This window comes from Dendropsophus ebraccatus, chromosome 1, assembly GCF_027789765.1.
Source record: "Dendropsophus ebraccatus isolate aDenEbr1 chromosome 1, aDenEbr1.pat, whole genome shotgun sequence".
Lineage (NCBI taxonomy): Eukaryota > Metazoa > Chordata > Amphibia > Anura > Hylidae > Dendropsophus > Dendropsophus ebraccatus.
The window spans coordinates 150,839,519-150,852,314 of record NC_091454.1 but is presented as its reverse complement, the minus strand read 5'-3'; the positions used below and the strand labels follow the sequence as shown (position 1 = coordinate 150,852,314).

Below are 12,796 nucleotides of genomic sequence, written 5' to 3'. Positions count from 1 at the left end.
GAATCTATACCAAACTGTCAAATATAATGCTCTTGTTAGAGTTTATAGTACAGCCCTTGAGCATTTAAATAAAACTTTTTGAAAAAAAAAATTAATAATGAGACAAACTAAACAAAATTATTATATATATATATATATATATATATATATATATATATATATATATATATATATATATATATATATATAGGACATGGCTAGGAATAACACTAACATCTGAATTATATAACGGTTACGTATGACCAAACCAGAATTACCACAACACTAAATGGGCACTCTATCCTAGGACTGGCACTTCCCATTTGTGTACATATAAAAAAAAAAAAAAAAAAAACTTTGAGTGCAAAGAAAAAAAAGGAAAACAAAGGTAAAACCTCACACAGTATAAGGCTGCAGTAAAGGTGTGACTTCATTGTACTCTTAAAACCAATGGAGTATCCCTGAGAGAGGGCAATATTGAAGAGGAGGTGAGAGTCAACATTGTTGAACTGCAAGCTGTGGACCAATGCTTTTGTGCAAGTTTTCAGAGTCCTGAGGTGAAGAATATTGTTTCATATACCATTCTTTGTCCTTTTGGAAGAATATATTCAGCTTTTGATGAATTTCAGACAAACATGAGATATAGTAGATAGGAAAGTGGGTTGTAATGGGCTTTGGAGATATTCCAGGAAAAAAAAGTTGGCGTTCAGAACTGGTAAAAAGACTTGTGTGGACACACAAAAAGTATGGTATTATAGATTTGAAGAGATACGTATATAGTATAGTATTTGTATATATATAAAACAGAAAATGTATGGAAATCTGGAGGTAGACAACTGAGGAAGTACTGAATTCTGAAGATCCAGGACAGAGTAACCTGTATAATTCTGGAGATCCAAAACTGATTTGTTAAGAGAATTTTGGAAATCCAATAGAAAGGCAGCCAAGAATGTTTGGAAAGGTAGGATTAAAGGAAATCTGGAAGTTTTTCCTTATATTGGTAACTGGTATTTGTTCTAGTCATCTCAATTAAACCATTTTCAAACCACTTATAAAGAAACAAAGAAATAATAATACAAAAAAAAAGTTAAATGTAGGTAAGAAAAAGTTCATTTTCCAAAGTGTTCCACATTAGCAGAAGCAAAAGTGCTAATGTCCAGTGCAAGTAGTTTTAAGGGGAGCTTGCTGGGCTTATAGCAGGGCTAGATGCATCGGAGCGGCTGTAGTCGCTGACAGAGCCGTTCCTGGAGCTGATACCACCTCGCCCTTTAAGCATGCTGGGCTGGAAGTTGGCATGGCGACGGGCATGCTTAGTCAGGTGGTCACTGCGCATGAAACGCTTTTCACAGATAGGACAGCAGAACTTCTTCTCTCCAGTATGAGTGCGGTAGTGTCTGGCGAGTTCATCTGACCTGGCAAACTTCTTGTTGCACTCTTCCCAGCTGCACTCAAAAGGCCTTTCACCTGAGAAAACAAGAATTAAGAATTGTGTTAGTATTAAGGAACCGCTTCATTCTACTTGTTGTGACAGGAAAAATATGTGCAGAACCATGAAAACATATACTTAGCGAAGATCTGTACTTAAAGTTTAACTTCTTACTTTACATTAAAGATATTGTGTCATATTATAAAGACATCAGCCCCTGCCAGCAATCATCGGATCACAGCGCAACCGGCTGTTCAAAGAACAGCTGCAGGCGCCCACACATTCACTGCTAAATAAATTACATACCTAATAAAGTAAATGGGTGGCCATATAGAGATGTCATAGGCACATTAACTATCCCCATATATATTCACAGCGCTCAGAGCATGCTATACAAATGATATGATATAGAGACAACTATACATTTACTCTGTATCTGCCTAATGCACTTTAGGGAGCCTGACAATATGGGTCTGCAGTTCAATCTACCACCATCATGTTATAGGACAGGAGAAGCTGAGGACCAGATTGATATATAGCATTATGGGAAAAGACTCTCTGGGCTTAGGAGTCCAGTGGGCAGTCCTACTCAGTGAATAACCGCCTTCTCTGTATGAACATGTGTACACAAATAGATGTCAATGATGGGGGTCCGACCCTGACATAACACCCACCCCTCGATCACTAGGGTCCCATGTGCCAATGGAGCAATGGTCGAACACTTGCACTCCAAGCACTCGCTATGAAAGTACTGAGGATAAATGAGTGCTGTACACAGCTGCTCCATTCACACAAAGGGAGTACAATGGGCCACCAATCTCGTGATCGGTAAAAATCCCCACTGATCTGATACTTATAACCCATACTATGGATAGATGTTGTACTCTTAGCATAACCCCCTTAAAGCGACTCTGTACCCACAATCTGTGCCCCCCAAACCACTTGTACCTTCTAATAGCTGCTCTTAATACAAGATCTGTCCTGGGGTTCTTTTTGGCAGGGGATGCAGTTATTGTCATAAAAACAATTTTTAATCCGGCAGCGCTGTGTCTAATGGCCGGGGCTTACATTTGTATATGCATTAGGCTGGCACCACCTCTCTGTCCCTACTCCCCACCCTCCTCATCATTAGGAATAATCCAGGAACATTTACTGCTGTTTGAGCTTTGCACAGGTGTATTAACGATCCAGCACATGTTCATTATTCACCCAGGTGGGGAATAGGAAGCAATCTGCCTGCAGCATTCCTAATGATGAGGAGGGTGGGGAGGAAGGACAGAGAGGTTGTGCCAGCCTAATGCCTATACAAATGTAAGCCCCGGCCATTAGACACAGCGCTGCCAGGACAAATCTTGGATTAAAAGCAGCTATCTGAAGGTACAAGTGGTTTGGGGGGGTCAGATTGTGGGTACAGAGTCGCTTTAAGGTGAAAAATATAGGTTCAATCCACTAAAGGTCCTTTCACATGGGGCGATTATCTACTACTGAACAAGCAGATTATTACTCTGTGTAAAAGACCCAGCAAGTTTGAAGGGCTCAGCTGCAGAAAGTGATATAAAATACTGTGGAAATCTCTTAAAAATAAGTTGTCACCCTTTTAGTCCTGGCACCCATACCACAAGTATATCCGAACACACCTTAAGCAAACAATCTCATCTGCTGACTGTACATTTTGCTCTTTTTAATGACCATGGATAACCCTCTCGGTATAACACCTAAGCAAACACATTAAGCAGTCTTGGGTAACTCCTATCCGGTTACATTTGTAAACATAGGTGAGATGCCAGGAAGACATTGCATGTGGCATTTAAGACTTATACCGGATCGTCTGCATTTGAAGTACTCGTGTGACTTCTTGTAGTGGTACAGATAACGTATACGCTCTCTAAAAAAGGATGTGGCTTTCGCTTGCTATCAAAAGTTTTCACAAAGTTTCCCCATCTAGCCGTAATGACTACAACTGAAAAGGATACGACATGCAGATATGGAGTAATGGCCACTTAAAAGCAATTAGTATACAACACTATTGGGCTTAATGACACATTACATATTTTTAATGCTCACATGGCTCTAAAATAGAGTGCAAATAGAAGTCCTTTATTTTTGCTCGGGTTGTGTAAAATAAATTAGAAGAAAGGGGAATATATCATTTGAGGTGGTCATGATGTTGTATCTTATATCCCAAAGTGCCTATTATCAGCCTTTTTACATCAAATTTATCAAATGATGTTTATTAAATCTGTCACAAATACACATCTGCAACTAAACAAGACCTGACCAGATAAGTCTGCTCCAGCTAGAGATAACGTCCGCAAAAATATAAATAGCATTTGTGGGGAGTGTACTAATGGCAAAAGTCACAAATTGTTCAGCAACCAAGAGACTTGTGCCGCTTTATGTGACAATTTCACATCTGACCTTGATTATATAGCTTTGATAAATCTCCCCCCCCCACTCAATATGCCAGAAATAAATACTGCATCAAACAGTCCTGTTAACAATAACACTATAAACCATTTGCGTGTTCGCCTGTAATTTGCTATGATACACTGCCATAGGCTAATCCCATAGAATCTCTAATTATAGTCAAAATATGCCAACCACTGTCAGTCGCCCGACTACCCTAATGTGGAGGAAAACATGGAAAAAGCGAGAAGGTCAACTACTCCCATGTGAAAAGTAAGTGTCTAAAATCCTCTGCTTTAGGGTATGTTCACAATGAGTAAAAGCGGCGGAATTCCGCGGCAGGGGGCTCCCTCAGTGTTACACAGTGTCTGTATAGGAGGGCTCACGCGCCTCCACTTCCGTCACTCTCCGTTCAAAAAATTGACATATCAATTCTTTGAGCGGAGGGTGGAGGACATACTGGACATACTAACATACCCTTAGTTTGGACACATTTCCCCAACTACATTTTGCAGTATAAGGCTGGGTTCACACTACGTATATTTGAGGCTGTATAGCAACCAAAACCAGGAGTGGATTGAAAACACAGAAAGGCTATGTTCACATAATGTTGTAATTGAGTGGATGGCCGTCATTTAATGGCAAATATGTGCTGTTATTTTAAAACAACGGCTGTTGTATTGAAATAATGGAAGTTATTTACTGTTATATGGCGGCCATCCACTCAATTACAACATTATGTGAACAGATCCTTTCTGTGTTTTCAATCCACTCCTGGTTTTGGTTGCTATAAGGCCCTGACATGAGGACCAAATACAGCCTCAAATATACATAGTGTGAACCCAGCCTAAGGGTAGCTTCATACGTACCGTATAGCAGCGGATTTGATTGTGCAGATCCACAGCAAATTTGATCTAAATAACTGAACACAACATCAAATCTGCTGCAGATCCTGTATGTGTGAATGCACCCTTAAGAAGAAAATGACAATACTACTGGGGTTTAAAGGACTTATTTGGGGAACTGAAGTCTTACTCCGCCACACAGTCCATACAACACACACATATAAAGTCTTGCTCCACCACAAAGCCCATACACCTTTCAACTCTGCTTTCCTTTTTTTCCACCTAATCAGTATTGGCATAACCCTGTAAACCATGTCAATTAGCGAGAATGCAGCTGTTTCCATCATCAATTCCAGTAGCTGTTCAGGGGCCATGAAATATACATCAATCGCTATTCATACATATTCCAGTATTCACGTGATATAATGTTGCCGTAACTGTGTCAAGAAGATTTATTTCCTGGACAAGTAAACCGTGGCAATGCTACAGCGATACCATCTCTACTGGAAACTCCATGGCAGCAGAAAAGAGTTGGCAAATTAATTTGTTCTCCTTCGACCCAAGGCAACTTGGGAAACAATAGCTCCTTATTGGGGAGATTTGTTGCAGCAATTATACATCACCATGATCACTTGTTATGTCTGTAGCGCTACAGCGGATCCTGCATATGCACAGCTGGTAAAGCAATCATAGGACATTCTCCTGAAAATGGGAGTGCGGTTTTATTGTACAACCTGCAGGTTTTTAGGTTGCAGGCTAAAGCACAGATGGTTTGACAAAATGTCTACTTGTTATGTAGCAATGGACATTTCAGCAAAGAATATACAGCTTTGTTCCTTTGTTCTATTTCATTTTTGGAGAAGAGGCAAAGGTCTTGCCTGTATAGCAGGTATGCAATCTGCAGCCACAGATACATGTCAAGATTGTCAGGAAAATGGATTTTACTTTAACGGAATCTGTCAGTTCTATATTGTACTCAGAGCCAGAAACATAGGAGACAGAAGGAGATAAAGTAAATAATACATATGAACGATTATGCAAAATTATAAAAATTTGTTATAAAAATAAATTAGCTTAATTATAAAATCATGTTTTAATTCCAAGCTTAACTAAATATGTTGTGCTGAGCTGCAGCATGCACACCTCCCCCCTCCTCAACTCCATCCATCCCTGCAGAAATGATGAACAAGGCTCCCAGCCAAACCAGGTATATGAATTATAAAGAGAGGGGAAGGAGGCGGTGTGCATGCTACAGCTCAGCACAGCCTCTATGACACTTGAGCTTGGAAGGAAAACATGTTCTTATAACTTTCAAAACAGCTGTCAGCTAAAAGACAGGTGGTTCGTTTTATCTTCCTTTTAGCTATTTACTGCTATAGACGACATTGCTTTATCATAAATTGTTATGCTGCAGATTTAAAATGTGCCCTGCACTCCTTGCTGACATTGTGCAGCTTTTCTGCCGCATGTTAGTGAGATTTCTTAAGATCCTTTTCCTACCACTACATGTACCATACTAAAAAAGATCACTGTGGACAAAGCAGATACACTATGCTATATTTAATATACCCGATTTACTTGGAGCATCGTATAATCTATAAAATATTAAGGCTCTCTAACATTTTTATCATCACAAAAATGACAAATTGTGTTATAGGACACCAACATCTGAGAGCAGTAAAACACAGTTATTCCAGAGAAAACTGCAATGAGCTACCGCAAACTCACCCTATGGCTACAATGTTTTTTTAGCAGCTTACTACACTCAATCGTATTACCGTACACAAAAGAGTAGGAAAAGTTAATGCTGTGCCTATTTGACACCAATTCAGCAAATTTTTTAAATAATTCAGTCCATATGCAACTTCAAAGACCGTGCCGAAAATGTTTGCATACCTCTCCCCATTTCAAGTGGCTAGAAAGGACACTTAAGAAAGTCTTTATCGTGTATCAGACGCTGAACGAATCTTGGAAGATGTCCAGATATGAGATAATATTGAAGCATTTCCTCCACCAATAACAAGCAGAACTCAGTTACTATTTAGTAGGGAAGTTATCATATCAGAACAGTCATACAATGGCCAATTTAAAGGGGGTTGGGCAAGCGCATGAAAACTTTTTTTATAGCCATCAGAGAAGAGGGAGCGCTGTACTTGGCTATCTCAAACAGCTCTGCAGAAAATGAACAGTATGTGTGCCAACCTGCCGCTCTATTCTGCCGGGAAAATCAGGTTCCCTTTCAGAGACAGCAATCGGACACTTAGGGTCCTATTCCACGGGCCGGTGGGGGCCTGATCAATAATGTAAACGATTGGCGCTCGTTTACTGGGCCTATTACACGGCCTGATAATCGTTTAGCGAGGGCTGAAGGGACATCGTTACCGATGTCCTTGCAGCCCTTGTTTAAACACTATACTTTACCTAAACATGTTGCAGGGCTTCTCCTGCGCTCTTTTTTCCTCCCGGGACCCGCACGTAGCAGCATTATACTCACCGCATCTCGTGTCGACCCTCGTCTGCCATCTTGGGACAATGACGTAGTCTTTGGGAGGCCGGCCGAACCGCTCCATCCGTCCCTCATGCCGGCCCCCCTCTGCCGCGTCATAACTGTGCTCAGCCGCGATTGGCTGAGCACAGTTATGCTCAGCCAATCGCGGCTCAGTTGATGATGACGCGGCAGAGAAGACCCTGGTGTCTAGTGGGTCGGATCTCCCCCGCCGCTTATCGCACCCTAAGTGTCCGATCGCATTCTTCTGCCCATGCCGGGGCTCAGCGTCACGATGACACTGATCCCGATTCGGCAATAGATTGCAGTGGCCTGCAGCAGGCCATAGCAACCTATCACCGATTACAATGATCTTTGCTGTGTATATACAAGTCCCCCAGGGGGACTTACAGTTAATGTAAAAAAAAAAGTAAAAAAGTGTTTTTATTAATAAAAAATCCCGTCCCCTAATAAAACTCCGAATCACCCCCCTTTTCCCATTTTATAAATATTAATAAACAAATAAATAAACATGTTTGCTATTGCCGCACACGTAATCGCCCGAACTATTAATTTATCACATTCCTGATCTCGCACGATAAACGGCGTCAGCGCAAAAAAATTCCAAAGTGCAAAAAACTGATCAAAAAGTCGTATATGCGCAATCAAGGTACCGATAGAAAGAAAGAACACATCATGGCACAAAAAAATGGCACCTCACACAGCCCCATAGACCAAAAGATAAAAGCGCTATAAGCCTGGGAATGGAGCGATTTTAAGGAACATATATTTGTTAACAATGGTTTGAATTTTTTACAAGCCATCAGATAAAAGAAAAGTTATACATGTTACATATCGTTGTAATCTTAACGACTTGAGGAACATGCCTAACATATCAGTTTTTCCCCAGGGCGAATGGCGTAAAAACAAATACCCTCCAAATAAAAGAAATGTTGTTTTTTTTTTCAATTTCACCACACATTGAATTTTTTTCTGGTTTCGCAGTGTACTTTATGCAAACGTTCAGCCCGTCATTGCAAAATACAATTAGTGATGCAAAAAATAAGGGCTTATGTGGGTTTCTAGGTGAAAAAATGCAAGTGCTATGGCCTTTTAAACATAAAGTGGAAGAAGCAAAAGCTCAAAAATGAAAATTGGCATTGACCTTAAGGGGTTAAAGGGAATGTTTCATCAGCAAATGACTTGCTGTTTAAATTATGTTTTTTTTATGTTAAACCTATTTTTAAAGAATTTTAATGACATTTTTCCTAATTACTAGCCCTGGGTCTAAAACTAATCTGAGACTTCTTGTTGTGTCTGTGGTGGTGAGAGAAGGCTGCTGCATTGCAGCAACATGTGACAGCAGTAGGTAGAGGAGACAATAGCAGCTACCTGTGGAATGACGTCTCCAAAGGTCACAGAACACCCTCAGAATCTGTCGATTGTTGTCTATGTCCATGAGTCTTGCTGTAAAGCATGTTACTAAATGTAATAAAAACAGCTCAGGCAAAGGGGGAGCGCCCCAATAACGCTGTTCAATGGTGAAATAAAAAAAAAATTACAGTTATAAAATAGAAACAGATAAAGAACAAGCCTGAGGGTTTATTCCTGTGTTCTGTATAACACAGAACCTATGGAAGTGGAAGTCCTATAGACGACTCTTTCCTCGCCCGACCTCATGTATCAATATGATGCCAGGAGCGGGAAAAAGTGTTTAAATCTGTAAGTACCTGTCACGTGGCTGTGTCATTACAGTTAGTATCTGACTCTAATCAGTAGAAGAACATTTAGTTGACAAATGCCCTTTAAATGAATAATATTTTGTATCTCCTCGGAAAAGTACTTAAAGGCACATTCACACATACAGGCATCTGCTGCAGAATTTATTTATTTTTTTTTACATTTTCATAAACTAATGTAACTTTGTAATATAATTTGATTAAAGAAACGGTAAATCATTTTATTTTATATGTTTTCATGGACTGGCGGCAGTAAGGTGCGACATGTCCCTCTGTTGCCACAAGTGGCTGTGTCAGGAAATGCCCCGGTCCCATCACAGTTATATGCATGCAGAATTACTGATACTGAGTCTCCCCTATTATTAAAACTGGGGAAGAAGCCTGTGTCAGTAGCTCTGCAGCTGCCGTACAGTGAAGCAGAGAAGTTGGAATAAAGCCCCTATTACACAAGGCACTCAGCGGGAGCACACACTCGCTTGTTCCTCGTTCCGTGCTCACTGCCGGAGCTATTACACGCACCAGCGAGAAGGTAAGTGCGAGGCGAGGGACCGGTTTAGGTGGCGTGTGGGGAGCTGCAGGAGTGGCTCTAAAGATCATTTGTGGAGCCAATAGGATACAGTGGCAGTCAGCTGGCGCCGCTCCTGTTACACGGAGCAATGGCAGCAGATGGTTACTATCCTAGTCGTTAGTCTTTCAACATGTTAAAAGACGTTGAAAGACAAAGATATGCATGTTGGCTGATCATTGCCTTTTATTACACAAAATGATTATCAACCGTAACGGACGATAATCTGCCAAATATGGCCAATAATCGCTTTGTGTAATAGGGCCTTAACTATAAATCAATCAATGGCTGTGGCTTACAGTGCGTTTACACAGAGATTTATCTGACAGATTATTGAAGCCAAAGTCTGGAATATATTTAAAAAGAGGAGAAATCTCAGTCTTTCTATATCACCTGTTCTCTAATTATAGTGTGTTCCTGGCTTTGGCTTCAAAAATCTGTCAGGTAATCTGTCTGACCATTAGGTTGATGGCTTCAAGTATATATTGCCCTGCAGTGAATTACAAGATACAGTACATATAATGGAAGTCAAATCTATGCGAACAATTCCTAAAGAAGATGCTGCCGCTGAATTGTAAAATAATAATAATTAAAAAAAATTAGTAATTACTTAATAGAAGTAACTGCAATGAATAGTACCATCTGCTCTCCCAGCACAATCCTTGAACCCTGTGAATCTCAGGATCTCCAGATAATGCTGGAAATTGTAGGCCAACAAGACAAAGCCCTGGCGCGTTAAGCTGTTAAGTGCCATGCTGCTCATATGAAGCATGTGGTATTTTTATTGCCCTTTTTATGCTCATGGAGCAGTGATTGATGTCCTTCACACATTTGCTTCATTTACAGAATTCGTTTTTGTCAAGTTAGGCATCCATCATGTGCTTAGCACAATGCAAATAATCCCAGGGCTTATTGTGAACTCTATTAATAAGTATATAAAATAAAATAAAAAAAAGTTATTGTCTTAGGGACTCAAATCTCCTGGTGAAAAGAAAGGTTTCTTTATTAGTTAGCAGTGTGAACACTAAAGGACTTGTTCAGACAAGAGCCTGAGCCTCAGAGAACACACACTGCACGCTGGACTGAGCTGCATAGGCTACTACAGTATACACCAGTATATATGTCTTGATGCATGTCTCTTTTCCATGTTTTAGAAACAGTTCATTTATGTGAATAGGCTACACCCTGTATGAAAATCAAAATAGAGAATACCTCTTTCTGCAGAACATACAGCAGTTGATAAGTACTGGAAGACTTGAGATTTTTTAATAGAAGTACATTACAAATCTCAGTCACTTTCTGGCAGCGCCAGTATTAGTTGGATCCTGCATGCCCAGAACATAGGCTTATTATATGCCATGGAGAGCCCGTAGTACAGTGTAGGGTCCATCCCGAGCATGAGGCCACCTTATCGTTGGTGGGATGGCTCACACTGTTTGCAAATGGTAACTAAGAACCTGATTATTTTTAACCATTAGCAGTGAGTCATAGCAATGTGCTCCTGCCTAGTGTGAACAGTGTTGTAGGAGAGCTGACCAAATCTGTCCAAAGAGAATTTTTTTTGTGAACTTTAACGGTGCTATCAGTGTGTACCCATAAATAATGGTGCATGCAAAGTGCCTCTTATTAATGGTGGTAATGTAATAATTCATCTTTCCTTCACTGTGTTAAAGTGTTTCTCTGACACTTTAAAGGATTTAAAGGGGTGACAAAAACATGGCTACTTTCTTCCAGAGACAGCTGGAGACTCTTGTCTCCTGCTTGCGTGGGGTTTTACTGCTCAGTTCCATTGAAGTGACTGGAGCTTAATTGCAAACCCCACCTGACCTGGAGACAAGAGTCGTGTTGTCTCTCAAAGAAAGTGGCCATGTTTTTATAGCACTGGATAACCCCTTTAAATCTAGTAGGGTCCAACCTCCAAAACCAACATATTTGCAATGCCTTATCCATAGAGACACAGCAAATCGAATACAGCAGCTCATCCTATTCAGATAAATGAAACAAGCTAGCATGCAGAGAACAGGTACCTATAAAAACAATCATGTGACTGTAAATAATAAAGGAGAAAAGACCCCACAAATAAAACACCAATGGCTTACCCTATTGTTAGGCAATCAACATTACCATTCAGAAGAACCCTTTTGAAATATATATATATATATATATATATTATATAGACGTAGACACACTCCTACACGAAGCATATGAATACATATGCAGCAAGCATCCCCTAGTGGTGGCTGTCAGAGCCTGTGCAGGAGATTTGCTGTGTGCAGATTTCTCCTATCAAGAGAGCACCAACACTGGACTTAAGGCCCTATTACACGAAATTATTACCGGCCGATAATAGTCTTTTGCAATAGAAGACAACGAACAGCCGGCATTAACAATGTAAGCTGATTGTTGTCTGACATTGTTGAAAGACAAACGACTAACATAGCAACGATCTGCTGCTGTTGCTCCGTGGAATAGGAACGGCGGCAGCAGACCAATGCTATCTTCTATGAGCTGCCCTGACATTCTAGCGATCACCCGTGCAGCCCCCCCCCCCCCCGCAGCTCCCGTAGCCCCCCCCTTTCTTACCCCCTTGCTGCCGATGCGTGTAATAACGCAGGCAGCGAGTGGGGAACGAGGAGCAAGCGAGTGCTAGCTTGCTCCTCTGCATCGCCCCATGTAATAGGGGCTTAACATATGCAGTTTTTAAGAATTTTTAATTTTTTTTTCCAAACCAAAAATTATTCCCTTTCTTAAAAATCAGCAGCTCTTCCAAAACAAATATCAGTATCTGTTCAACGCCCGCACTACATTATGAATGGGGATAGAAGCAACTGTCTCTGTTCACCGTGTAGTGGCTGCTCTTGCGTTACTGCAGTTCAGCTACCATTCACTTGACCAGGAGCTGAGCTGCAGTTACACCTCTCCACTGGCAGATTTTTCATGTTCCCCAAATAATGATAAACGATTGCAAACGACCTAAAATCATTCACTATTATACACTGAACAGTAGTTGGTAGTTATGATTGTGATTACGATTGTTCGCATACTCTAGAAAGACTTATGGACGATTAACAATGATATTATGGTGAGCTCAAAAGATGCGATGGACATACAAACGCATTTTCGTTAGTCGCTTCATCATTGCCTGAATGCACACGACGCAAAAGATTATCGCTTAAATTCTAACAATAACGTTTTTGTTGCCTGATACTCTTTCCGTGTAATAGGGTCCTTACACAGTGAACGGATACAAACTGCTTGGATCCTGTGGATAGCTCATTACCATGTTTTGCCTGGGAAACCCCTTTAAGAATTTACCTAGGTGGTTCTACTTCTTTCTGCTTTGGCACCAAG

The 12,796-nt window shown here is 40.6% G+C and overlaps 1 protein-coding gene across 1 annotated transcript in view; it reads right to left on the bottom strand.

The window, feature by feature from the left end:
- Positions 1-202: 202 nt before the first annotated feature.
- KLF13 (KLF transcription factor 13) overlaps positions 203-12,796 on the bottom strand; it is a 52,060-nt gene continuing 39,466 nt past the window's right edge. The window contains exon 2 of the mRNA XM_069981943.1: positions 203-1,443. Coding sequence (XP_069838044.1) covers positions 1,151-1,443 — 293 coding nt within the window. The 3' untranslated portion in view covers positions 203-1,150. The remainder of the gene's footprint in view (positions 1,444-12,796) is intronic.